The following is a 28,000-nucleotide window of genomic DNA, read 5'->3' on the forward strand; positions in this document are numbered from 1 at the left end:
ATGGAAACAAAGAAAAATGGCTCGTAACCGTGAACCTGCAGCATCTGAAATGCTCCTTGAAAGAAAAAGCAAAAGATATTTCCAATGGACATGAGCATCTCTATCCCAAACACAAGATATCTCTCTTAACTTCTGTCTTTATTACTTTATCTCTGTGTTAAATACATATAAACAAATTCAGGTGGAGCAGTCACAGCTGAAAATCAATTACTTGGGCTCTCACAAAACTAGTCTTTTCAGCTTTTGAAAGAAGAAAATTCCAGTATTTAAAGTGGGAATCTGCTTTCATTTAAAAATATCTGTAAAACATCCTCTCTCAAAGGAAAGAGGGTAGGTTATCCAGCTCAACTTCCCCAAATAGTCCCAGAAGGTATATATACCCCACACCACTTTTAAGATCCATAAATGAAACACCACTTCAGAATATAGAACATTATTCCAGAGTCACTGCATCTTGCCCAATGAAGTCCTAATGTTCAGATTATGTTTTCCCTTTCTCAGAATAGTATCATTGCCATACCCAAAACATGTTCCTAAATAATTCTTCCTATCCTGCTCATGACCACTCCCAAGTTCTGTAGCTAACATTGTCTTCCCTTAACCACTGCTTGTCCCAGTCACAGAAGAAGGCTTTGGAATAGAGTATCTTTAAAAGCTTTGCGCGACTCAAGAATTATGGTCTCAACAGTTTTTAATTCATGCAGTAAATTCATGATAGAACTAAGCACTGAAAGCTCCCATAACAGGAAGCCCCTGTCATCACTGAGAAAATCGTAACTGTTGATGGCTTAATTCACTGATATCTATAAGGACTGGACAATCAGTCCCTACGATTATGATTTCAAAAAGATTAGTACTTCAAATGTTAACTATTATGTTGGGGCTTTTGCATTTTTCCTTAGTTCTTCCACAATTCAAGGAGAATTTCAAAGACAACCATCAAGCATGCAGTAAGTAAACTCATGGTTTAAGTTTCCCAGTCTTAGCAACCACATTTCCAGAGTAAATAATTTAAAACCAGTAGTGATCTTCATATACGTGCTACTTACACTCTTCCTTTGCTTTTTAAAGACTAGAGAGACTGTTACTGATGAGAGAACACATAGCAGTCTCTTTACAGCTCTGAGCAATAACAAGCAAAGTAGAAAGGAAGATATAATTTTGCTCTGCTCTCCATCTACCTTGTAGTGTGCATTTACATGCACATGATTTTGTATTTGTGTCTTAATTAAGGCAAAGTAGAGCAAATAAAACTATCTTGCTGATCTGAGGCAGTCAAAATTCATCTAAACTACCCTGTTGCAAACATTAGTTTCCCTAGCATGATATTCAGATAATTGTATCTGTAGCAATAACAGCTGCATCCAATATCCCACAATTACCTTATATACCACTTTGTCACCTTCTGATAATCCAGGACTACAGAAATGTACAACTAATGTGGGATTTCATATTATTGCAAGACAAAAGTATCCTTATACCACCTTTGGGATGACAATGGCAGTTGGTCAGCATATAAACATCTTGAATATAACAAGAAAGGTAAATACTCAAAACCATGCTAGAGGTGCTACATAATTATAGCCAGATGTCACATTAGAAAATAAATACTCAGAAATAACAAATAAAGAAAATTAATAAATAAGCAAAGATAGTGTCAAATCTATAGCTGGGGTATTTCCCTGTTTCTAGCCTTGCATTTTGTTTTCCTTTCACTTTTTTTTTTTTTTTTTTAATGATTCTGTAAGATACAAAACCTACATAGAATTCCAGTTACACAATGGACCTGAGGTCAATAATCTCTGCACATAAAAAGATTTACCATGGATTAAAAGTGTCACTTCCTACTTCCTTCCCTACGGTATCAGATTTCAGTCTCTGAAAAATTCAGTTTTAGGTAGATATTTCTTGGCCTGCCACTAATTTAAAGCAACTTTCTGGCATTAATAAATAAATAAATAAATAAATTTTTAAAACTTTCACATTAATATGTTGGCATTTTATTTTCATGTTTATACATGCAACACCTTCAATATACCTGTCCTTTGATACTCTACAATATCCTTGATGTTTTGTATCACATAAGGTCAAAAAAAAAACATGTAAGATGCAAAAAGGACTTCTTGAGAAAGCAATCTTGGAGAAGGTGACAGGGGGCACAGGTTAGAGAAAAAAGACTGAAAAATCTTTGTGTCATCCATTTGTAATCAGACCTTCAATCTGAATGTGAATTCAAATTCCTGAGAATTAAAAGTGCAAAATGAGCCACTGGAGAGAGAGAGATCACACTAGCTGATTGAGGTGAGGGATTATATTTTTAGTTAAGGCACTATTCTGATTATGACATATATGAAGGAGGACTTCTGCCTTCAAAAGACTATTGAGAAACTTAATTAAAATGATTCCTCATGCCTTTCATAAGTTTTGGAGAGATAAAATCTCATTCCTCCTACTCAGTCACCTGAAGCAGTTGGGCAGTTCTGACATCCAAAAAACATCAGTAAAGTACTGGCCCAGGTGTTCCCAATATATGCAATCCTGCCTTCAGTTTTGTTGCAACAGAATTTCAAATCCAGTCCTTGCCTCAAAAAGCAGTAGCTCACAAGTTTTATCTCTGCCTCTCCCTGTGCTCTGTAGATCTGAGCATCCAGCAGCATCTCTCTTCACCTTTGCAGGAACAGTCTGAGGTAGCCTGACCTTTCCAAGCTCATTCAACACTCCAGAAACTGTTCAAGCAGCTTTTTCTCTTTCCTAACCCCATCAGACCACAAGCATGAGGAATACCAGCACCAGCCTGTGTCAGCTAATTAGCCAGTAATTCCTTTGGAATAAATGTGGCAAGACACATAGCCCAGGACCTTTACAAGGAAATCTAAAGTCAATTTGAATCTGAACCAATTCTCAGAGTATCAGGAAGTCATCTCATGTTGCCAGCTAATTAAGGGGGTAACTTCATTTACACTCAGCCTGAGAGACATTTGAGTCCTAACAGAGACTATAAAGATTCAGAGCTAATTGCTTACAGAATCGTGACACTACATTTAGCAGAGCCTGTGTGACAGGCCACAAACATGTGCTTTCAGAAAAAAGAAATTGTTGTTGACCTACCTGGATCTTAAATAGAACAATTATGCCAATTCTGAATCACTTTGAAAAATTCAGTTGATACGTCACTGAGCCTCAGCACCTTCCTCGAAAAATAACACCAGAACATCTTTCCTTCGTTATTTTTGATTAATAGCTGGCAAGCCACTCGAACAAACATCTCTTATACTGTCCTCTTACACTGCCTTTCACCATCACATCATAGGCAGGATTCTGAAGCATTGCTGCAATGCAAACAATATGAACAGGTTTCATTAGGGCAGAAAAAGAAGCCTTTCCTTCCCCAGACAAGAAACCAAATGAGTCCATTGTGGAGAAAACTCACAAGCCACCAAGGTAAAAGCACCGAGCCTGGCGAGCCCATGGAAAGCATTAGTTTGATGCAGTGTTTGATCTGTGAAGCCAGGTTCCAGCTGGAGCACCAGCATTTGTCTGACTCGCCTTCAAGTCAAAATATCGAGCTGCTAAGCTAGACAATTTGGGCAGCCTAAGATTTTTTCAGTGGCTTGCTCAACAGGTCCATGTTGCTTAAAATGGACTCCCTTTCCTCAGATCATTCTAAGTCATCCTAATTTTCTGGGTCTGCTGCCAAAAATACACGTCATCACCCCACCTTGGGTGAGTAAAGCTGAAGGCCCACTGCCAAGTGTTGCAACCACCAAAAACCAGTTGGTAGAATATACCAGGCACAAACTGCACTGCCTCTGTTACATCTTCCTGGAGCTTCAAAAATGAATCCTGAAAATCTTTAAAATACTTAAAAGATACTTAGCAAAAAAAAAAAAAAAAAAATCAAATTTTTAAAACCCCATTTCATTATTGTTTAGAAATAAACTTATGAACACAACTGAGCTGTCAGAGTGACACCTTCCTTTTCTTCTTTGCCCACAGAAAACTACTGTTGTCTTACTGGTGAGACATAACATCAAATTATCCTAACCAATGGCAAGAAAAGGAAGTGAAAAACTGGCTTTCTGGTTAAGAGGGCACAGTTGTAAAAGAAAGATTTATCAGTAACGGAGAAGAGAAGAGTTGTTGGACTTGACCACCTTAGATCCATGAAAAGGACATGCAAAGGTTACTGCCAGTTTCCTTTTATGAAGGGAGACTTTATTGCTTTGATTCATATTGCAGCAAATCTTGACAGGAGATACCTGCTTGTGTTATCTCCTGTTAATCGAACGGATGCACAGGAAAAGGACTGTCTTAGAGGTAAGAAAGTATGATGTTATCTCCTGCTTAATAACAGAGATCTGTAAAACTTGATGACCCAGTCCATTATCTCCTGACCACAGCATATGAGAGGGAGATACACAATGCCACACTCCCAGGGTAACGTGGGCATACTGCTGGCATACAGATGGATGCACTTCCTTTTTTTTTCTTTTCTTTAATACTCACACCAGTGTAATGGGAAACAGAAAAGACTGATGGAAACATAGACACATACAGAGTGCTAGCCAAGTGCTGAACTCTGTGTTTCTGAATAAATTACCTTGGTGTTTGCAAATACCAGTATTTGGACTTGTACTCCTCTCATTATCATCCCAGTTGCCTGCACTCTTAAAGGCAGAGTTTCCTTCCATTTTTCATCTTCCACTGTTGAAACAACACCTTTTCTTTCATCCTTCCTCAAAGGTCACTAACAAAGCTCACGGATGCTTTTGTTCCCTCAATATTTGATTTCTTGGTATCAGAAGCAAGCAGCTTTTTCCCAGATCAACTCAGTAGCTGAGCTGAGTCCATAGAACTTAATAAAGAAAACATACTTCAGTGACTGCATCTGTAAGACTCTTATTTTTAATAATATTATGCATGGGTACTTAGTATTTGAAAGCTAGCTATTACACTGTTTGTACATCGATATATGCAAGAGAAAATAAGATCTAAGAATGATGAGTTAAATATATATTCTTAAACAAGCATTTATCTAAAACAAATATGAAAATCTCATGAACACTCCTCTGTGTGTTTTGGATGGCAATGGGAATAAAACTGGAGCAGCAGCTACACAATGACCACCATAACATTGCAGAAGTCAACAGAGTTGGTGTTGCAAATTTTGTTGCTATCATGAACATCTGTGAGCTCACAGCAGATTAATAAATGAAGAGATGGCTATGGCCAAAGGCTAGGCTATTAAAACTGTTTTTCCAAACCCACTAAGTATAGGATTTGAAACCTTAACTGCTATCCTCAGCTGCAAAATCTATTTGTTAGGTAATAATTCAGAGAGTTCAGAAAAAATGGATGCAGTCACATGATTTTTGTCAGAAAGTCGGCAGAAAAATCAGGCTATGTTGATCACCCTGGGGAAGTCCATCAAAAATGTAGACTTGGTGCAATGATAGCCAAACAGGTCAATTCATTGAAGGTTAGACTTCTGCCAAACAGATGGATACTGAGAAAACAGAAGACATCATTTGCAGTTCAATTCTTCAATTATCAGCCTACCTTTTCTTGGCCCAAACATTCTCAGTACCTGGCTTACTCCTTACTGTCACAAGCAGAGGTATGTGAACAAGACAAGGCTTTGCTTGATCTTTGGTTTGGTCTCTGGTTCAAAGACCACACACCATTGAGACTGCATTGAAGTCTGGCACAGACTTTTGTGAGGTTGAAATCTCATTCTTATATGGCTGTATATCCAAATAGGACCCTACAGCTCTACAACTGCCCTTCCATTGCCTAAAACAGTGAAGAGAACTTTTTTAAGTAATCATGATTTGCCAATGACTGTAATGCCAGAACCAGCATTAGTCCTCACACACAGTACTGAATAAAATACATAATTTTCCTTTTTTACAAGCTAACATGGTTGTTCATTCTGTATGGATTCATGTTCCCTGAATATTATTAGTCCATTACCAAAATATTTCTGTATCTCCTCCTGATGAGATTCATCAAAATAAACTTTAAGAGTGTTTAGATGACTGAGGTGACAAACAGTTTTTAAATTGCTTCTTTCGTTCCACTGCAGTTCGCAAAGCCTGAAGAATTAAATGTTTATTATTCAGGATGTTGTAGCTGCACAGGTTCAGCAACTTGTTGAAATTCTCTTCAGTATATGTAAGCAGACCAGTGCCATAGGGAGCACTGCAGTTGGACACATCTACTCTTCCTTGATCCAATTCTGTGGGACTGCGAGCCACATCTGAAGTAAGAACATAGCAAAGTTCAACCAAGCAGTGTTACTGAGGTGGAAGACTCCTACCAGGCAATGCAAAATACACAGTAACAGCCACAAGAAACTGAATTATCTCAGGAGAAACAGTACAAAATTTAATTACTGTATAGATCTACATCTGTTGCACTAAAAGTCCACTACTTTACTACTTGGCTACAGTCACGGCCAATCCAGAATTGACTGGCAAAACATCTCTTCCATGCAAAATGCTTTCCTCTCTAAATTAAAGTCTTCCATCAGTGTATTGCACTTGTGCAACTTCATAATTTTGTATTTTGAACTTTTCCATTGGGTACTGAGATGACAGCTTCTTATCTACCAACTGGTAGAAGATGACACCAGGAAGCTCCTGGATTGGGAAATCTCCCTCTCAGGTGGCTGAGATTTTAAGCACATGCAGCAGGACAAATAAGGTGATGAACTACATGAGGTCTTTTCCAATAAGCTGGTACATGGTTTTTTGTTCAGTTTTTGAGTAAAGTTTCCTGGATCATACTAAAATAGCAACAAGAAAATTCAAGTTGGTGCATGCAAAAGTATTTGTAAGCTGAAACTGAATTTGCCAAGTAGTTTTTATGGTGAAACAAATAAATCACTATTTAATCTATTGCTGAACTAAACAAAATAATCTGGCAACTTTTCAATATCAACAGATATCAAAGTAGCTTGTTACCCTGGCAAATCCTTTGCTTCATCATATGTTTTCAGCACTTTCTATTCTCAGGTTTTTTTCATGTAAATAAAGTAAAGAGAGGATCCTGTCTTTGTTAACAAAGTAAACATAGTATCTTATTACAAGACTTAAGTGACAGTGTTAGCTACCAGTGGATATAACTTAATAGCAGCTGCATGTCCTTTATTATCAAAGGAACATAAACTGCCCCAGATGCCAGACAAGGGGGGTTGCCTCAAGCTACAGCTATTCATCCTTTTAATTCTGAAACATTTCATTTCAACCTCTGATTACTTGGCCAACCCTATATCCATTGCAACAGGACTGGGAATACAATAACCTAGCCAGCTGAGAAGCTTGCCAGTCCTCTTGTTTTAGAAGAATTCAATGGATAAACTGTATGCGACCACCTCAGAAAAATATTGATTATTACTGTTAACTTACTCGGTGCCTTGTATTTTTGGAAGGTATCACAGACCAGTGGGAAATAGGCCAAGATTGGTGCCTCTAAACTGTCCTCAAACACATAGCACTCCTTCAGATGTTCCCGGTCTTCCTGGCTCAGCTCCGTGCCAGGAAATGGGATCCCGTGCTCCAAACAGTACTCTGAGAATAGGTCCAGTGGCTGGTTCAAAGAGGAGAGTTGCAACACAAGAGAGGTTGAAATAAGGCTAACAAGCCCCATAACTGATATTTTGCTGTACTAGGCGATCTGTGATTGATTTGTATGTTTACAAACAAGCCTAACTATGCACTCGAACAAGCATACCCTCTTGATTTTAATATATCCTAGGTAATATAAATTTGATCAATTTGCTAACACTGTACATTTTTAAAACAAGATTACTGTTTTCTGCATTTTATACAAAATTCAGATAATTTCTGTGATTTAACTGGCACAGTAGATGATTTGGATCAGGAAATTTTGATTTTATGTAGTATCTCAGATCGCAGGTTCTTGAGTGTTTGCACTCAGTGCATCTAACAACCAATGTCTTCATGTCCTCCTCCATATAAATTACATTAATTTCAATCATATACACCCCTCAGTGTTCCTTCAAACATAGAAAAACAAAAACCTGACTGAAATTTATACAAACATCAAGAGTCAAATGTAAAAGAAAAACTCCACATTTTCATTCAAAAATAGCAAACTGTGTATTAACTAATTACATTGTAAATGTTCTTTAATTATTGAGGAACTTGGTAACACAATGACAAATCTGCACAGATACACAGAATAGGTAATCTTCTATGTATCTGTGTCCATGTGTGTGTCCCAGAAAGCCACTGAAAATAGCCCCGGTAAAGACAGGGACATTATGGTCACAGTGTTGAATAGTATCACTGATATGATCATTTAACTTAATAATGACTGTTTTCTGAAAAAAAAAGAGAAATGTGGTAATCCAGCTGGATGGAGTCATACAGATAAAGAATCACAGTTTCAAAACATCACCAGAGTCTGTGATCCTCCGCTGTAATTTAAATGCAAAATGACATCCACTTTCCTCTCTGGCCTCAGAATGGGCGGGCAGCTGGTGTTGATGAAGAAAGCTGTATCTATCAGCTTGAGGTAGTCACCCATTTCATTCAGCTGGTTGGGAGAAGAATCCAGCACTGTGTCTGCAAGTCAAAGACTTACATTATCAATTAATTACTGCAGGAACAAGTTTTTTTTTCCCAAATCAGCATAACAAGGAAAGAAAGAAAAGACAACTCACACTTACATTAGTCTTTGACACAAAGCCCACAGTTAAATATTTGTCTTGGACACAATTTTAGCATCTATAGTTCAACTCTGAGATCAGTAAGGGAGCAGTTCTAAGACTTAGCTTCATCCCAAGTGATCAAAGTGATAAAGTAAAAAGTGATAAAGCTGCTTTTTCAACTGGTGTAAATTTGTGCCTATTTAGCTTCAGTGGAAGCTGTAAGTCACTCTTTTGCAGCTTTTCCTAGGAAGAACAGAATTCAGACAAGCCTGCTGTGGCTTCTCCAAGACAGAAACAAGACCAGCAGTAAATCATCGGAGGCTCAGCAAAACCAATTCCACAGACATATTAGTCAAATAATATTAATCAAAATTTGCTTTTATGCTAAAGCTTATCAAATATTTGTCCTCAGCAAGTATCAGCACTCAAATCACCTTCAAAGATCCATCTAAAACAATTTACTATTACCTTTCCACATGCAAAAGCTCTCATTCTCTAAATACTTGTTATGCAGCTGCAAGCCCTTGAGGAAATTATGGTAAGTTGAAACCACTGGCCGTCCTGTCATCATTTCTCGAAGAGCATTGGAAAGGAAGCCTTTGGGAATGGATAAGCAAGTTGTCTGTTCATGAGGCTTCTTGGGCAGAGCAGGGTGTTCCTCTAGGATGAATGAGAAGAGGGTAGATGTCTGCATTTGTTTTGAGCGTTTCGCTGATACTAATAATAACAAAGAAAGAGGGGCTGGGCTGACAAACAACCACAGCCCCATCTGTGATGGAGCACACATACCAACATGCAGACTGTGCTGGGCAGAGGTGGGTTTCAGCATCACCTCATTGTTCCCCGCCTGGCCTCTCTCTCCCCAAAGGACTTATGGTAGCCCACTCATGACTAACAAAACTCCCCAGAGATGTTGGCACAGTGAGCAGCACAATGTTTTTTTCCAGCACAACTCTTTCTCTCCTGTTTTTCCTTCATTCCCAAAGGCTTGGCGTGCCCTAACCCAGAAACACTATACAAAAACAAATCCTTTACCAAATGACAGGTTTCACATTTCAGAGGTGTGAAGACAATGCAGATGCAAGTGAAAGACAATCCAAATAACTAACCAATGTCATGCTCAGTGTTTCGGGTCCATCTGTGCCAGAAGCCATCTGAATGACCCGAGAGATAGACAGCATCCATAAAATTCTGGGAAAATATATTACTCCATGTGCCTTGAAAGTTTTACAAGGGAAAAAAAAAAAAAGCCATACTTAATACTACTTTAAATTTTTAGAGCAGATCTACAGTAACCTACTTGGATTCAGTCCCTATGGTTATTAATTTATCACTGTTTTAGTTACAAAATATTATGAATTTTAGTACAGGTATCAAAGGCTATGCCATTCCACCTAATCTCTGGCTTATAACTAGGCCATTTTAGAAACTTGGCTGTCAGACTGTGATTTTAAATACTTCAGAAGTTCATTTGTAATGTGTGTGTCCTGTTTTGGTCTAACCTAAGAAGTTCAGCAAATTGTTTGCATTTGTCTCAAGAATTTGCTCCCTCTTCTGTCACTTTTGGCTGGTTCATTTGAGATTTAAATTGTATCAGATACTGGTATACTAGTATTGCTACTTGCAGACCAGCAGTTATTAGATGCCAACTCTGCGTAGCCAACTACATGGTTATAAAGGCAATGTTTTTCTGAGAGTAAATCACCTTCCAAGAAGCAGATGCGGGACTCTGGGATCTTCTTCATCAGGTGACCCATAAAGAACTCACTGCCAAAATCCTCTGAACAAACAAAGGCCCCATATTTCAGGAAACCCACCTCGTAAGGTGTGAACTCCACCCACTCTGCAAATAAGGCATCAAGAAAGATTTACTGCAGGCATCTAAGCACATGTTAACATAACAGCTTAGAGAATCAAAAGCTGGAAGAACAAGGCCTGTAGCTGCAGCATGTTGGTGACAGACAGTTCAAACCACCATGTTTTGAAATAAACAGGTGCCCTTCAATGTATTACGTGTTAGATTGGTGAACGCAAAAGCTAAATTCACCTCCTATGCTAACACTGTGAAAATCCATTTGGCTTGCGGTTCAGGTTCATTTTTGAACCAGGAAGCAAAAATTGGGGCTTAAAGACCACTGACTTCTAAGGCTCTGCGCAAGATGTGTTTTCAGTTCTTCGGAGTCAGCAGCGATACTAGCTACTGTTCATTCTTAGATTCTGATAATCATTGCCTTGTGAAGCTAAAAGAACTCTGACCAAAACCCACCCAAACCTTGGCTGAATACACCAGGACTGCAGAACTGTGCCTAGAAGCAGATGATCGGGTTCGGTTGAAGGACCTCCTGCTTTGTTTGGGCCAGAAAAGGCCATGGAAATAGATAGTGATCCGCATCACTGATCAGGGCACATGGCGCTGCCCCTCCTCAGATCCCTCTCTGCCTGCTGGGAGCTGCCTCCCACTCTCACCCCGCCTCCCATCTCCCCTTGTCCTCCCTTCTTTGTCCTCCTCCCCCCAGATCTTCACAGCTCTCTTGGTCTACTTCTGCCTGGGCAGGAACCCCAGCAGCTGAAATAGGCTGTGAGGAGTAGGTGGGGACAAGAGAGAGAAAGAGCAGCAGTGGAGGCTCTCAAGGCTGCCAACAAAAGGCATCTCCACCCCTCACAAGGCAGTGTATTTGCACAGGTATCTCCCTACCATAGTATTAGGATACATGTTTTTCACCCAAGTCCAAACCCAAATGTGAAAACAGGGGAAGAAGAAATTATTAAAATCATTTATTATCTTGGACTTACAGTAAAAGCTTGTAGCAATCACCCAGCATTAAGAGGAAATTTCTTTGATTTATAGAAGCATGTATAATAATCATTACCTCTAAAATCCAGAGTGCTAAAGTTATCCTTGACATTGAGGGACAGGTATATGGGCAACGGATTCTGCCCCTGATTTACCGCCAGTTGTTGATCAGAGAGTTTGTGAGTACTTTCCTGTTTATAAAAAACAGAAATCACTGTAAAAGATGAACATGATGCATGGCCTTAGCCCGGTATTTAGGCGTGGACTATTAATGAAACGTCTCCTAAACCTCAGCAGATTTTGTTCTGTGTACTTCAGTTGTCTGACCACACAAACGTGTTCACGTGCTATCTGTCATCAACCTTCACCAAAGCATTATCACTGATGCTTTGAAAATGTGAGAACCTTGTCAGTGCAGTCACTAGGATATGACTTGCTTTAAGGAGAGATAAAGATATTTAGCTACCTTGGAGGTATTGCAGATTAAAGTCTACTGGGGCCCATTTCATTCAGTACAGCTTTGTTTGCTGGTATGACTATATATCACTGTGCCTGAACTTAGCCACCTCTCCTCTGTATATTACTAGAATGCCCGTTTGATCTGAAATTAAAGATGGAAGATCAGTTTCATTAACACCTTGACTTTTTACATGCTCAGACATTTCCCCTAGATATTTACACTTTAGGCTTATTGTGTTATTTTTCTTCTAAAGAAACAAAGAAAGGCCCATCAGAAGCTTTGAGAGACTTCCCTATAATTGAATACAGAACTTAAGACATGAAAAGTTAGAAAACCTCTACAATAAGTGATGGATATATGATACCTGATGATGTAGCATACAATCAATGAAGAGCCCCCATAAATCTGTAAAGGACAGCTTGTGCCCCTCTTGCTTTCTTTCACAAAGCTCTTTCTCATAGTATTCCATATGATCCAACGAGAAACAGTGCAGTTTGCTCTTGATCACATGTTTCCTGATATCATCAACTGGCCCTCTGAGATCCTTCTGTGACCAATTTGCATCTTCATATAACTTTGCCATGGTCCTGGTAAAAAGAAAAATACCGTGGTTCAATTCATGGGCTTATATCACACATAACCATTCTGTTTCTGGATACAGAAGGCTCTCACCTTCCAACTTTTACCTTGGAAGAGCAGTTCAAAGCCCAGGCAGAATTTAAGACTATACAACGATATTTTTGCTGCAGGGATATATTCAGAATCATCCTAGCTTGTTTCTTCTCAGAATCAAGAGTAATAAACCAACACAAGCGTTTACTAGAATTACCCTTTGATTGTCCAGGTTTAAGCCACAGCTTCTGTTTCAGGACAGTTCTCTCAGCAGTTTCAGATGCTGTGTGAAACATTAAGCAAGAGTTTGGCAGCTGACATTGCCCTGGACAAGCGCGAGAGCTCTCCTCAAGCACACAGCTGGCAGGTCACCACAGACCCTTGGCACACACAGGGACAGTCTGCTTGAGATTTCAGTTCCCAGGGTTTGAGCAAATTCCAGTCATCCCTTCTCGTCCCCACCCCACTTGTTGCAGTTCTGTCTTGCATATTTTTTCAGAGCAGACCTCCAGAGCCAAAATGTTTTAAAGCCCTAGACCACTGTCAGTCATGCAGGGCAGCCAACATTGTGTGCACAACACTCCATGTTTCTCAAGTCTTTTCTTTTAAATTCTTCTTTTCAGAGCCATGTAAGAGTTAAGCCAAGCAAATATTACAAGAGGATCTCTGAAGTGTTACATGTAACTAGATAACCCTGAAGATACAAAAATGAAGGCAAGACAACATTCCCCTACTTTAATTTCCTCATTGGTCTCAAGCATGCTTGGTGATCATGTCTGCATCCTTTCAGAGATTCCAGTCCCCAGGCCTCCAGCTGCATTGCTTCTCTTGCACATCTGCAGCATCTTCGCTAACTTGTGATTATCATCTCATTTGTCTGCACTGGCAATCAAAAGGTTTACTACTTCCCCAGGAAGCAATCCCCATTTCTTACATTCCCAAGAAATGCCAGCTTTTTGGCCTACCAGGCCTTATTCAGTCCCTTGTAGGTAGCCATAAATAATCACCTTTCATTCACAGTGAAACACCAAGACACCTCTACCCCCCATCTTAACATAGGAATCTTTTCTGCCAGGTAACCGGGAAATGAGAAATGAAGCTGAGTCATATAGAATTTTCATCAAAAAATAACCACATTTCCCACCCATTCTCTGTGCCAGGCACTAGGTTTATGACAGAAACAAGTGCAGCCCACAGGAGAACCCATAATGTATTGCATGGCAGAAAGGCACGTATCCAAGCCACATAACAGCTGTGGGTGGGTTTGTCACCTACACTGAACTGCAGGGAGATACAGGTAAACCATACTGATCTGTGCTCTTTTCTTTTAGTTTCTGTAAACACTTCAGTACAATTATAGAAATACAGTAGTTCTAACTCAATTTGTTTCTTGTAGCTAGAAGAAATAAAGGCTACAGCATTGAGCAGTGCCACGAAATGGGTGAGCACTACAAGGAAGCCAAACCCCAGCACCAGGCTGAGTAAAATTCATCAGCAAGACAATGTGATTCACCAGGTTATCGCTCTGCTAACACGAACACCAAGCACAAGCCCAATGCTCCTTACCATGTTGTGGCAGATAAACCACTGATGTACGAGACACAGTCCAAAACACCCAACTCCTGGAGAGCCAGAAGACTGCCCAACATAGCTGTCATGGACCGCACTCCCCCTGCTGTGGTCATGACTGCCACCACCGGCACCTGCACAACACACAAAGGCACAGAGCTGTTCATCACCAGATGAAGTAGTGAAGGGATGGGCATGCAGAAAATGTAACAGCAACACCTTGATTCAGGTAGGTTTAGATTCAATTCACCATCTTCATGGCAGCACCTAGGTGTGTGTTCGAGTTGTGTAAACTTTGGTGGGACTTAGCATGTGTTGAAAGCATCTTCCTGATCAGTGATGCTTTTCTAAGTCAGAATCTGTGAGCATGGCTCTTGTGTGGCATAATCTATTTTCAGATTTGTAAAGAGTCTTCTCTGGATGTTCTTCATTTTCCTTCACGTCTTTCCCTCAAAACACATTTTAAAATCCTGAGTATAACTGAGGTCAGAGCTGCAGAGCAAAAGCTGCTTGCATAATTTTTTCTTCCTCTAAGTTTATACACAACATTTGCTATTCTCCAGGCAGATGGTGCCAAGCTTTATAGATTTGTTTTAACATCCTCTTTGTTACCCAGATGACCTCCCCTTTCCCTAACAATGCTATATGTAATTTGGTCTTACTTTCCTCGGGGATGCAGCAGTTCTGTTAGCCATCCTCCCTTTGCCCCATAGGTAGCACTTAACAAAAACTGAGACAACATATTTATTCAGTTTTAGGAACATATCTTGCCATTACCTTTAATCTTGTCTTCATTGTACTTTACCATCCACTTGGGAGTTTTGGTTTTGGTTTTTGTCATTAATACAACTCAGTAACCCTTTATCCTCATTTAATAACAAGTCCTATTCTACTTGTTATTTAAGTTCACGAACACTTTGACTTGGTTTACAAATGCTGTCCTGCACACAGCATCAAGGGATGGGTGTGCTGGGAGCCAAACAGGGCAGTGGAGCAAGTCCCACACAGGCACATTCTCCCAGTTGCAGAAGAGTGTGTCTCCCTGACTCTTGCTCCAAGCACCACAGCCCCGTAACAGGTACATTACAGTCCTCCAGTAACAAAGCAGCTACTTCTGAGTCCAGGGATCCCCAGGAGAGGAGAAAGCAAGAGATAACACCCTGAAAACCATGCAAGACAGATGCTGCTGTACCCGTGTGCTAAGGGAGAGTCACGGCCTTCCTCTGTGAGCCTTGTGAAGTAGCAGAGAATAGGAGAGGTGCCAAGCTGTGGAGAAATGGTCTCAGTCCAAGCAACTAAATTTCACCAAGCTTGGTTACACATACGTTCATCTCAACAAATATGTTCTTTGGGTGCCCCTGAGTGAGTAATGAAGGTTGGCAGAGAACAAAGGATCTAAAACTGACTTCCCGGCAGTTCCTCTTTCATCCTGTGCCAGAAAGTCTTGGATGTGGTTTTTGGTGCAAGTGACAATCTGGCCTGTACATTTTAGTCTAGAAGATGTGGAAGAGCTATATGGGTAGTCACACAAGTACATCACATCCACTTCATTCAAAGTGGGAGGGACAGGATACTTTAAGTTCCCAAGATGCTGTCCCACATACCTCATCCTCCTGCAAGTCTTCATCTAGATGAAGAACATTTTTCAGAGCAGCAGCAACCACCTTCTTCCTTTTACAGATGAAATCCTGCTCCTTTGCACATAGATCAAACCCCAACCGCAAATCTAAATTCTTGTAACTAGAGCATAAGAACAGAACAAGACACATTACCTGTAAGCCAATTCTAGAGCTACTGCTTGAGATATCAAGCAAAACCAACAATAAAAATAAGCCAGTTTAAAGAAAGGCTACTTCCATGCACATGAATGTTGCCCTATGTGAATGAAAGCAGGTATATGGATATCACAGGCGCTGTGTTTCTGCCTTCCTGTGAAGATTTTAAACCAGAATCATGTCCTGAGCTATTTCACACAATCATGAGGAAGTTAAATGAATCAAATTCTCTGCTGATGAAAAACAGGGAACATAACTGAATTCAAGCTGTTTCACTTTGAGCTCTGAAATTTGCACACCTCTTCACATTCTCTTGCTGTGTATGAGTTTCCTGAAGAGCAGAGGGGGCCCAAGCAGTCACTTAACACACTTCAGGCAAAACTACCTTAATACCATGTTAGGCTTATCTCTAGTAAGAGCTTGTGCTGTATACACTTGAGTCAGAATACATGTCTATGAAGTGCATCCCTTCATCTGTGTACATGATTACGAACATCACGTGCATCATTAATTATGTAAGTTCTATTTTCACAGGGTTACTGTTTCAGAGGTTTTTCAGCCAAGTTATTTTGTCCCTTCTGTGACTCATAATTAATATTCAGTAAAAACCTCTGATTTATCATGTCTGCAGTTAGTGCTTGTAATGTAGCTAACTAATCAGTAGGGGGTAATGTTGCCCTTTGAAAAATCACTGTAAGCCAGGCAATAAATTTATTACTGTCTGCTTGTTTAATTGAAAAACGACCTGCAAAGGACTGGTAAATGCATAACAGTGTTAGAAACATGATAGAAATGTGTTACACATAAACGTGTATGTATTATAGATAAAGGTTACAAGACACAGATTCTTAAGCATCAAAATTAGGAAGCATCAACATTAGGAGTAACACTGTGACTGATTATACCCCAATGACTACCTACCATCTATTCTATGCTGAACTCTTAACAACCAATTTAAAAGCATGTATCACTTTTTCAACACTTCCCCATAGTTTAGTCTTTTTTAACCAATTACAATCTTTATTCCTGTTTTCAAAATGAGCTAGTTCAAGCTGTAGCTTCCTTTCATCTAAAGATGATACTATGAAAAGATAGATGGCCAAAAGAAATAAAAGATTTACCTGTTGCCCTCCTTCACAGACACCTCATAAGATTCACCCTAAGAACCAAGAATGAAAACACCAGAGGTTTTAATATGAATTGAAATTTTGCAAAAGCAAGGTTTACAGTATTAGCAATTATGCAGATATATAGTCTAATGACAATTGTTTGGTCTCTTCTCAGTCCTTCTGCACAAAATCATCACTAGGATCCTACTTTTAAAATACTTTTAAAGCAATCAGCAATTCTGAATATGCTACTTTTTCCCTGGATAACAGTTATACTTTCAAGTGTATGCAGAGCTGAGCATGCATATAACTCAGCTAGTGCATTTTTAATAGCAGACCAGATATTACATAGACATAGCTTATACTTGTTGAAATAATACCAAATGCTGTCAAAGGTTACTCACTCTCATCACTGTCACTTTCTTTCCCAGGTCCAGAGAATGGAGAGGCACAGCCAGGGGACTACTTACACCCATTTCCCTCCTAGCTGAGCCATGCTGAATTAAAGTGGGAAAAAAACTGTTATAAGGAGAGAATTATTTACAACCCTTAGGTACAAATCTACCAGAGAAGGATTAATTCATCATGCTTCTCCCAAAAGTAACTTTAGCTGTTATCACCATCCACAAGCAAAACATACACCACAGAAAAAACGCTCCTTTGGCCGTGTCATGTGCAGTCTGGGTTGACTGTGCTTGATGTAGTGGAACATGGTGGTTTCACTGCTTCCCCGTCTGCAGTGTGGACTTATGGAAACATTCTGGGTTTCTTCATAGGATCCTTTCATTGTGAATGTGAAATCTCTCCCTAAGAACAAGAAGCAAACCTCAGAGAAATGTTAACATCATCTAGTCCTGAAAAATAACAAATAAAAATGTTCCAAGTTTCAGCCTTAGTGCAGTCAATTTTAATTTGGCCCCCAATGTTTTTCCTCCCCCATAAAAAGTGTGAACAAGGCCCAGACTGAGTAAGCAACAAAAGGCCAGTGCAGCATTGCAACTTCTCCCCTGCCAAGCAACAGAGAGCACGTGTTAAATCAGTGGATGCTACTAGCAGCGTTCTCACCCCTTGAGTTTCCACTGTAGTATTTCCCCTCCCAATAGCTGTGTCTCCCCTCTTTTTCTTTCTGTTCTCATCACAGGTATTTCCATTCCATCACACTGTAGTGATGCTTTTGAATCTCCCAGCCACCTCCACAGTTTCTCTTAAGCTACACAGTCACATCATCTCCAGCAAGTAGATAATTCAGGAAACACCCCAATCCCCAAGCAGCCCTGATACCAATAGAGACTAAACCACATCAAATATTTATCTAGATTCAGCTGCACCTCCTATAGCACAAAAAGACATGACAAATTATTTAAATCAGTAACCTCACTTGTGTAAGGGCTCTTCATTTTTGTGTCATTCACATGTACTTCCAAACAGGAAACTTCACGAGACTAGAAGAGATAAGCAGTAAAATCCCTCATCACAGAAACAGTTCAGGATCCTCACTGAGGATCTAGGGGTCCTCCTAGACATCAGGCCTGGACATGATGTCACTGTGAACATGAGGAAATTGCAGAGGCTGATTCTCTTTTATAAATCATGCAAGCAGTACTGTGGTCAATGGAGCTAAGATAGCTGGGAATCTGTCCCATTACATTTAAACACCATTCAATCCCCAACAGTCACCACAAGAAATTTTTCTCCTCATCTAGCCCACACTAACTTTTGTCTACAGATGAGTGAGCTGAATGATACCCACAACTGTGCAGAACAACAGGACAGATGGGCCTGTAATACCTTTGGGACGAAGCTGAAACTTCCCAGGAGAGTGCTGCATAGGAGGAAGCAGCAGCACAGGACCATCGCACAGTACTCTGGACATGGTGTGAAAGGGGCCTTTGGCTTCAAGGTAGAAATTCAGTAATAAACTCTGCAGTGGCACTGGATTCACTCCCTTCCCAAGTTTCCTTGTTTACTGCCTGACATTTCACCTGGGAGCAGCTTGCTGGTACTGTGGCAGAATGCTGGTCCAAGCCTCTCCCAACACAGAACACACCACAAGCATAACCAAATTAAAAACTTTACAATCACACCTGTGCCTCATCTGAAAAAGTGTAAAGGCTATGCCTAAAGGCATAGTTCTTCCAGCTACATCCTTCAGAGTTCTGCCCTACCATAAGAACATAAGCATAAAAAAAATGAAACAATTACCACTAGTACGCCATTAGTAATGATGTTCTCAGATACACCTGGACTGAAAAGCAAAAAGGAAAAGGTTTACTTAAGAGTGGGTACATGAGCAGTAATCTTTTATATGCAAATAGTTCTCTGAGCTCAATTTTTCTAGCTGCCAAGTACCATCAGCACTTCTATATTTCAGCTCTGTCTTGTGCCCACTGTCAGGTCACAGTCCCATAGCTTCTACAGGGACTCCCTCTTTCCTACCTCCCCTGATCAGCACCATCTCTCCTTAGGCTGAGTTACAAAATAAACACGCACCCTCAGCTATAAATAGTAAGTGAGACTGTCGCTCAAGAAGAGATTTCACCAGATTCAAGAGAGAAAAGTAACCATGGAGAAGATGCTGAGATGGGATGTCTGAGTACAGGTACATGGACCCACTTCTCCAGTGCTACATTACCGCTCTCTCTAAAATGCAGTTTTTTCATGACAAGTTCTATAACATTTAGGCTTTACTCACATGTTTTCCAGTAGAAATTCCACTTCTAGTTCCTCCTGATTCTGAAAATAAGATTTATTTTTCATTCAAGGAAAATGAACAAATTAACTTTTTCCTTTGATAGAGCTCTGACGATTTTATATAACCCTCCCTTGTAAGGTTTTGCTGTTCTCACACCCCCTGAATCATAATTTGACGGAGCATTCCTTGGCCACCCTTTCATTTCATGTCTCTCCACTGCTCTACTGTTTACAAGCCAAGTGTCCCCTCAAGGGGAAGAGGAGAGTAAGTATCATGGGATAGGGAGTAAAGGTCCCATTATTAATTTATTAGTAGGATGAGACATGGGTCAATCAATGCCAAGGAAGGGAAGTGTAACAGGTGAATGATGTAGGAGAATGTACTTGAGAATAAATGAACCTAGTTGATGAACCTAGTGAACCTTGGTCTGGGTTGAAACAAAAGAATTTTCAGAGTATAGTGACTAAACATAAAAAAAAAGTGGGAGAAGAGACCAACTTGGAGAATGAAAATTGTCAGGGTGAAGGGGAGAAGAGAGAAAAGGGAAGACTGAGGCTGTGAATGGGAATGAGGGGAAGAGTTCACAAGGACCAAATCAAGATGAAAAGGGGGGAAGAGTGTAAGAGCAGGGAACAGAAACAGAAGAGTAACACCTCAACAACATAAGAGGGACTGAATAACTGTATTATTTCACTGCAGACATTTGCTGGATCAGTCTATATGGGACACAGACAGTCCAGGAAATACCATACAAAAACATGTATCAGACATCTTCTGTATCACCCACAGAGAGGAAACACTAATTAGTGGAAGATACAAATCTCTGACATGTCATGGTAAATTTTTTTCATTCATATTCAGAAGAACTAACCTTTACTGCCAAATATCCCTTCTGTCTGGCTGTACAGCATACTTTAACTTTGTGAAAAGATTGTGAAAATCGTGCCAAATCTGATGATGTAGCTGCCAAGGCAAAGTCATCACTACAGTGAAGGTGAAAAGTGAGTATTTTTGTATTTACTAGTTCATGTCAGTAAATGAGACGTCTCAGGTGGCTTCCCTGAGACCTGGATCTGTGGCATGTAACTCAGCAGCAGGTGCTTCTGCTTGTTTGTTTCTCCCAAAGTCTCTGTTTCATGAGAATTAGGGTGGTTGCAACAGTTTGTAGCAGAAGGCTGAGGGATGGATTTTAGGAAACAGTCACCTTACAGAGATGCAAGACAGACTCTATCAAGCATCAGACTGTGACCAGTCTGTACTATCCAAACTCACTGACGGTCTGATCCAATTTTGTCCAAAGAACAGCAGAAACAGTATTGAGGAGACCCTGGCTCATGACATCTGCCTAATTGTGCCTGCCTTATCTTCCCTTCCTTATTATGCTGTTGTGTACACACTCACACAGATTATATTTCTATTAAGTCCCATTCACATTTTTGTGGGTGAGAAACCTGGAGTAAAGCAATGGAAAGACATGTTAGACCACACAGGGAGCAAGAAGCACAGCAGGAAGCAACCCTGATGCTCTGACGTTACCCATCCACCTCCTCAGTCCTGCTTTTGCGATACCTTGGTAGATGAAAGAAATCATTATGGGCAGAGGTAGCAGCACTGGTTATTATTAAGGTTGCCCAGCACGTTCCATTACTAAGCCTTTTTTTTTTTTTTTTTTTTAAGAAAATTAACCCTAAGCGTTGTAAAAATCCATGTACAGACCATAATCTGTGATGCCTCATGGGCACCTGAGTAGCAGTTGTGATCCAAATAAGGACGGCTTGACCAAAACATTCCTGAGACACAGCTCACCTTCTCTTATCTCCCCAGCTTCCACCTTGCCAAGCTAATGGGTTAAGCCAACTCTGCACACACCTCAGAGCAAACTCATGGCTTGAATCACACCTGTAATGATCTCAGTCACATAAGGTTTTTTCTAAGGAAGGTCTAATCATCTGGAGTAGGTATACTGAAATCCTTAGAAAGGATTGGCTTTCTAGAAGAGTAGTTAATAAACACTCTCCAAAGAAATAGTAATAGAAAAAACAGGCAAGAGTGTTTTCCCAACAGCCTGACACAGTGGTTTAGAAATAAACAGAGCACACACAATTCCCAGGAACTGTAAACTCAAGACCTTGTCAGAAGTGTGAAAAAGCCCTGAAGTCTCATTACTACACAGCCTCCAAGCAGAGAAGGTGGTATAATTTGCAGAAAGTAATCTGAGTACATACTTTGTTGTCTTAAAAGACGGGTGTGATTTCTCCACCTGTCCTCTCAGCAACTTCACCCACCAAACATTTCATAAGAAACTCTTAATTCTCTCTTCAATACAACCAAACCTAATATTCTCTGAGACATATGCAGCAAATAAAACTTCTAGGTCACACACCGACATAGAAGAAAAGAATTAAATACTGAGGAGATATTCATTCATCAATCCCTATCCATTCTGTGCTGGCTCTGCCCCCCTGAAAGAAATTTGTAAACCTGTAATTAAAGATGGTAAACATAATTGCTGAGAATTAAAAAAAAAAAAAAAGTTGTTTATCAAGAGAAGGAAAAAAATTGAGCAATCACAACAGAGGGGTGACTACTGTTTCTGACCCATCCTAAACCCTGAGCATTTAACTTTTTGCTTTAATAAGGTCCTTTAAACAAAGTCTTTGTGTGTGAGAACAACTCTAATGTTTAATATAGGTAGTAACTTGGGACAAAATTCTGATTAAGAGTATTATTTTATCTATCCACTTAATTTCACTCATCTTTTCATTTCTCACCTCCGGATTCAACTCAAAAATCAGGTGAACTTTTTCCCCAGGTTGGATTTTAGCTACATCAAAGCTAACAGTCAGAAGCTGGTCATCTGGTGTAAAAGTATCCTCATCACAGACTGTCAGCTCCAGGACGTTCTGAGGAGAGAGGCAGAGAAGGATGTAAATGACATATTCTGGGACTACTGAGCCCAAAAGAAAGGTTTGTCAAGAGTCAGCATGCAGCCCTTGCGTTGTTCAATGCTGACAGACTCTTGCAACAGCGTGGAGCTCAGTTCGCAGTCCCGGTGGCTCTGACTGCAAAGTCAGGGACTAACCCTCAGGAGGTAAATCATCAGACTTGGCCATGAACAAGAGCTCAAGAAAAAGGGAGTGTGACACGCATGACGGTAATATGCACTGGACAGTGTAGAGATGACACATGCTATTATCAGATCCTTTGCGGATTCAAAATTACTATCTTGAGAAATTTTGGCATAAGCAGAAATTAATAATAGAAAACAAACTCTTAGCCCTTTACAAATTAAAGGTAAAGCACATTAACAAACTCTCTTAACAGGCTTTAAATTGTAGTGATTCCCCAGGGCTTGGATTGCCCATAGCAGTGCGAGAAGGTGCGGCACTATTAAGCCACAGAAAGCTAACCCTGTCTCTAGACCTTGTATCACTCACACTCTGACTGTTAATCTATTCCTGCTAACTCTACAAACATTTTAAACAGTTTTTTTACAACTTCTCTGAGACAGAAAGAAGCATTCATCTTTATCCCAGGTGACCCATAACGCTATGAACTAACCATGGGATAGGCACGGTTCTATCATAAGCCTAAATCAGACAAACAGTTTGTTTTCCTATAGCCTAATAGGCTTTTGAAAATATGCCTGTTTAACAAAGGAATTTTTTAAAAACAGCATTAAGTTATGGTACCTCTTATAATTTACAAATGGCGTAACTGTTACTTTATAAAGCAGGTATTGCAAGCTCATGGCAACATACAGTGACAATGCCTTCACAGTTGCATATAAGAAAATTTAACTAAACCTCTGAAGAGTTTAAAACACCTCCCGTCCAACTCACAGGGTTCTAGTACTTAGAAGATGACAGAGACCAGTCAGGGCACTGGAGAATCCATACCAAGGCTTGCATATTTACTTGCTGGTAGGAAACAGCATCTCTCATGCTGTCTCTGATGCCTTCTGTATCTTTCTGCTACCATCCTCCTCATCATCATAACTGAGTTCAAGCCTCTACGTGCGCCTCAAGGCTCCCGTAAAAAGCCTGCAGGCAGCAGGTGGGGATGTCTCCTTTCAAAACCACTGGCTCGTTATCACATATGTAGATCCTACCTTCACTGCACTTTGGATCATGAAGTGGAAAGTTTCATTCCAGACAGGGTTCCTGCAGTTGCGTACAGTCCTTGTCCGGGCTTCCCGACACGAAGCTGTTGGCAGCCACAGCTTGACGTAGCAATCAGTTTGGCTCACTGTGTTAACAAAAAGATGCATAATTAGTACAGCAGTACTTTTTTATTATTTCTTTTGCCCAGTCAGGGGAAAAAAGATTTATCTTTGAGGGGTCCTAAATAGTCCATTAGACCCAAAAGGAAAACATTCTGAGTTTAGAGTTATTTAACTTTTATATCTACATTTATGTCAATACCAAACTAAAGTCAATTTTAAACCACTAATTATAATTGATAATAAAAGCCAAAATATTCAGTTTCAACAGCACTGAACTGAAGTATTATAGCCCTTCTGATTTTTGACTTCTATTTTCAAATATTTACCAGGCTCCAAGCAAATTCATATATAACTTCACTTTCTGAAACTTCACTTTCTCAAAAAAATTAAGAATTTATTTTGGGGGATTTTTTTGACCTGGTTCTAATTGTAATGCACAAGTCATCCACAGTGATATAACAATGAAGACACAAACACAGCAGCACCCAACACAGCTACTGATTTGTCCTGTATCTTTCACAAAGGTGGATAAAGGGGCACTGAAAATTTAAGGGAAAGGGAAATACCATGGAGCAGCTGGTGAAGGATAACTTCTTTCCCCACAGAGAAATTATCTTTTAGTTCTTTTCCATTGTTAACTGTTTTCTATATTATTTTAATTGAGTCTAAATGAAAATGAAAACAGATACAACTTCTTCAGCCAAAAAACCTGAGACATTACTGTAATCCAAGCAACAGGTTTTCAAAAGCATTAAATTCAGGTGACAGTGATTTTCTTGCTAACCTACAAATAAGCCATCAGTGATACTTACACAGATCTGCTTTGTGGAGATTCCTCATGCTTATAATTTTTACTGTAAGACAGCATAAATGAGGCACTTCTGGCTGCAGAACAATGAGAAAAAATACTTAATTATGAGAAAATAATGCAGATATAAATAACACAGCCTAACCTATAGTATAGCAAAGGCCATTATCTCATGAATGCAGTGAATATGTTTTCACTTTATTTAAGACAATTTCTGAGAAGAAATTCTTTCTTGTGATTTGACACCATGTAACACCAGATTCCATTTATATTTAATAACCAGTTGTGTTTCTAAAGATTCAAGTTTTGAAGGTTATGTTTTAATGCAGGGAGTATTAAGAAATATCACAAGATAATTTTCACAGAAGCAGCCATTACATAATTGCCCCTGTAAAACCCTGCTACCTTCAACTTACAGGGTTTCCTCCTCAAATTTCAGGCTGAGTGCAGATTACAGCACAGCACTTCCCAGGGTGCCAGCTTGGGGACCATGGGGTGCCCTCCTTCCTCTGGCAGGGACTGCTGCCCGTCTGCCATGTATCATTACTGCATAAAGGACAGATACCCTTCATTTATAATGCCTTGGTCAAGGTATCACTGCTACTGGCCAATCTGGCTGTGGGATACATAACACCATAACATCCTTTACCATACCAAAATAGCCAACCCTTAAAAGGAAATAAATGACTGAAAGAGGGTGAGATGGTTCTAGAAGTGAACATCCTAGCATGCAACTCCAGAGCTCTTCAGTTACACCAGCAGGAGGAATGATGAAATCAAAGGCTTGGGGTAAGCATTCTTCCATTCCACACGTAGGTCCAGCTCCCTATAAGGCAGCTCCGGCATTTCAGTGAGAATTTGACATGACATAAAGCTGAAGCATCTGTATTTTTATTTTTTTTTTTTGTCTCTGTGTGGCAGAGTAAAGATAACCTGCCATCCACAGATAGAGTCTATATTAATCAAAATGAAAACACATTACCACAGCATGCAGAACTGATATACATTCATAAACCAGGAGCTGGAGCAAAACCAGAACTGAAGAAGGCATGAATCACAAAATCTCTAAACAATCTAAGAAAATAGATAGTTGCAAACACAAACCGAATTACAGATTTGGTAAAATGAGAGTAAAATTGCCAGTGTGTTAGATTATGCAATTAAACATAAAGAAGCAAGAATAAAAATTATAATTGCATATGAATGCACACACACCAAAAAAACCCCAAACCAACAAAACAACAAAGAACCAAAAAGCACAAATAGGTGATTCAGAATGCCCTGGCTTATTCAGGACTTCTGCATAATAAATTATTTTTAAAATATGTTCACATGGAAAAACACTAGGCTGACCAGATTGATTTACCAAGGAGAAGCACTGAGGTATAGCAATATATTGACAACCCGTAGTGATCTACATGGGAATAGCTTGAAGGCTCTGCAACTCCCTCTATTTTTTGTCTTCTCGCTCCACTCCCCATCACAGCTACACACAACCCTATACTTGGTTACAGGAAAAACAAGACAGTCTTGAAGAACACCAGAAGTAAAATACTACATACAGAAACAGTAGCTCCAATAATTAGATTAGAAAGGAGCAATTAAATCTTGAAAGCATCATGATTTCTGAGAAACTGCCTCCTTAGGCCCTCCTCGTGTACATCTTATTTTGATATGCCAGTGTCCTGACAGGAACAGATTAACCATCTAAAAAGTAATAAGTCACCAGGCTAGATGCTATTTACAGCCCACCAGAAAAACTCTCAACCCAGTAGTTTTCTCTCAGAAAGTGCCATTTGAACAAAACCACCAGGTTCGGAAGAAACTCATCAACCTCAGGAAAATTTTTGGCAGCAATGTTTCTGGAGACAGATAAAATGACAGGAGTAGATGATCCAAATTGCTGAAAACTTAACTTCTTATCCCCAATATAGAGGATTAATTTTTCATCCTCAGCTTTAGTACCATCCATATTCAGGAGTTTGGAGAAAACTTATTCATGAGATGGTTGAAGTACTAAGAAAATGTGCAGACACAAAACCAAGTACTATTCCATATTTCTAGCAGGTAGCGAGTTTGCTGTTCTCCCAGATCTAGCAAAGAGTTAGCTTTATACTTCTGCACTGAATATATCTAGGGATCAGATTCAGGGAAAAAACCAACCACCACCACGAGACAATTTTTTTTTTTTTTTAAATTTACCATTTAATATAATTTTACCCACCCATTATGCAGAAGATGGAATAATTTGTTACATATCCAATATGTACCATATTCAGCACCTTATTTTAAGTGGCAGACACTGAATAACCAATTTTATCTGCTGATCTTCCTCCATAAAACAAAGAAAAAACAATTTGAAGACTGAGCCTTGGGTGTTATGAGGTACGACTACGGTCATATAGTGATGTCAGAGTAAAATCAAGACTAAAATCCAGCTCTCCCGGTTCCTTGCCCAGCATCTAAACCACAAGTTCATCACCTTCCTCAACTTCCCAACCCCTAAGTCATAGTGAATGTTTTCCACTCTAGAGAGCACACTCACAGAAGAAACAAATATTCCCTTAACTAACTGTTAAAAAAATGTCACCTCTCATAATAACAGTTAAGTTTAGGGAGATACGGGAAGACTGCAGGTCTCACGGCTGTTGCCACTGTTCACACCCTGCAGCCCTCTCCCTGCAACCCAGAAGCTGCCCTGTATACAGTACCTCATCTTCAGCACTGTGTGGTCTTTCACGATTCCTCCTGATTCCAATCTTCCCGTGCGGGTTTGCTCGGATGAACCGATCCTGGGGAGAAGGAGCCAAGAAATGGGCCAGCGATGAATCCCAGCACTCAACAATTCCTAGTTTTCAGCTTCTACTCAGATTCGCCATGGCAATTGCAGGGGGCCGTACCATTTCTCCTCCTCACGATGGGACACATCTCCATCTCACCAAGACCATCTATGTATTGATCTTACTAATAAATCTGCCCATTGCAGATCCATTTGACATTTAAGGATCAAAATTCCCCAAGCATTTGCTTTTGATGAATCTCAACCAAGATAGCCAAACAGATCCTCCCGCCCCAGTGCTGATTTTCTCTTACCAAAGGTGAATAGGCTGACGATCCCATTAGTATCTCTGTTTCATAAAAGGCAACACTATAATGGTCCAGTCTGTATGTCTCACAGCCGGTAGGTGCTCCTGGACCACGCTATTTTCCAACAGAGGCAGGGAAGAAGAGCTGTATAGATTGACTCATAGCTCCACCTCCCACTGACTTCAACAGCAC

The 28,000-nt window shown here is 39.9% G+C and overlaps 1 protein-coding gene across 1 annotated transcript; it reads right to left on the reverse strand.

The window, feature by feature from the left end:
• Window positions 1-4,924: 4,924 nt before the first annotated feature.
• Window positions 4,925-27,941, reverse strand: LOC104367973 (cytosolic phospholipase A2 epsilon). Its single transcript, XM_032990072.2, has 21 exons — window positions 27,815-27,941; window positions 27,433-27,513; window positions 24,726-24,798; window positions 23,800-23,936; window positions 22,460-22,591; window positions 19,689-19,729; window positions 19,199-19,241; window positions 18,375-18,438; window positions 17,637-17,803; window positions 17,401-17,493; window positions 17,009-17,046; window positions 15,717-15,852; window positions 14,110-14,246; window positions 12,296-12,518; window positions 11,548-11,662; window positions 10,383-10,520; window positions 9,787-9,894; window positions 9,146-9,337; window positions 8,425-8,591; window positions 7,410-7,590; window positions 4,925-6,259 (listed from the first exon to the last, which is right to left on the reverse strand). Exons 1-21 carry the CDS (start codon window positions 27,839-27,841, stop codon window positions 6,021-6,023), a joined length of 2,532 nt encoding a protein of 843 aa, XP_032845963.1. The 5' UTR covers window positions 27,842-27,941; the 3' UTR covers window positions 4,925-6,020.
• Between the last annotated feature and the right edge of the window lie 59 nt (window positions 27,942-28,000).

This window comes from Tyto alba, unplaced genomic scaffold, assembly GCF_018691265.1.
Source record: "Tyto alba isolate M040663 unplaced genomic scaffold, T.alba_DEE_v4.0 Super-Scaffold_18, whole genome shotgun sequence".
In the NCBI taxonomy this organism is placed as follows: domain Eukaryota; kingdom Metazoa; phylum Chordata; class Aves; order Strigiformes; family Tytonidae; genus Tyto; species Tyto alba.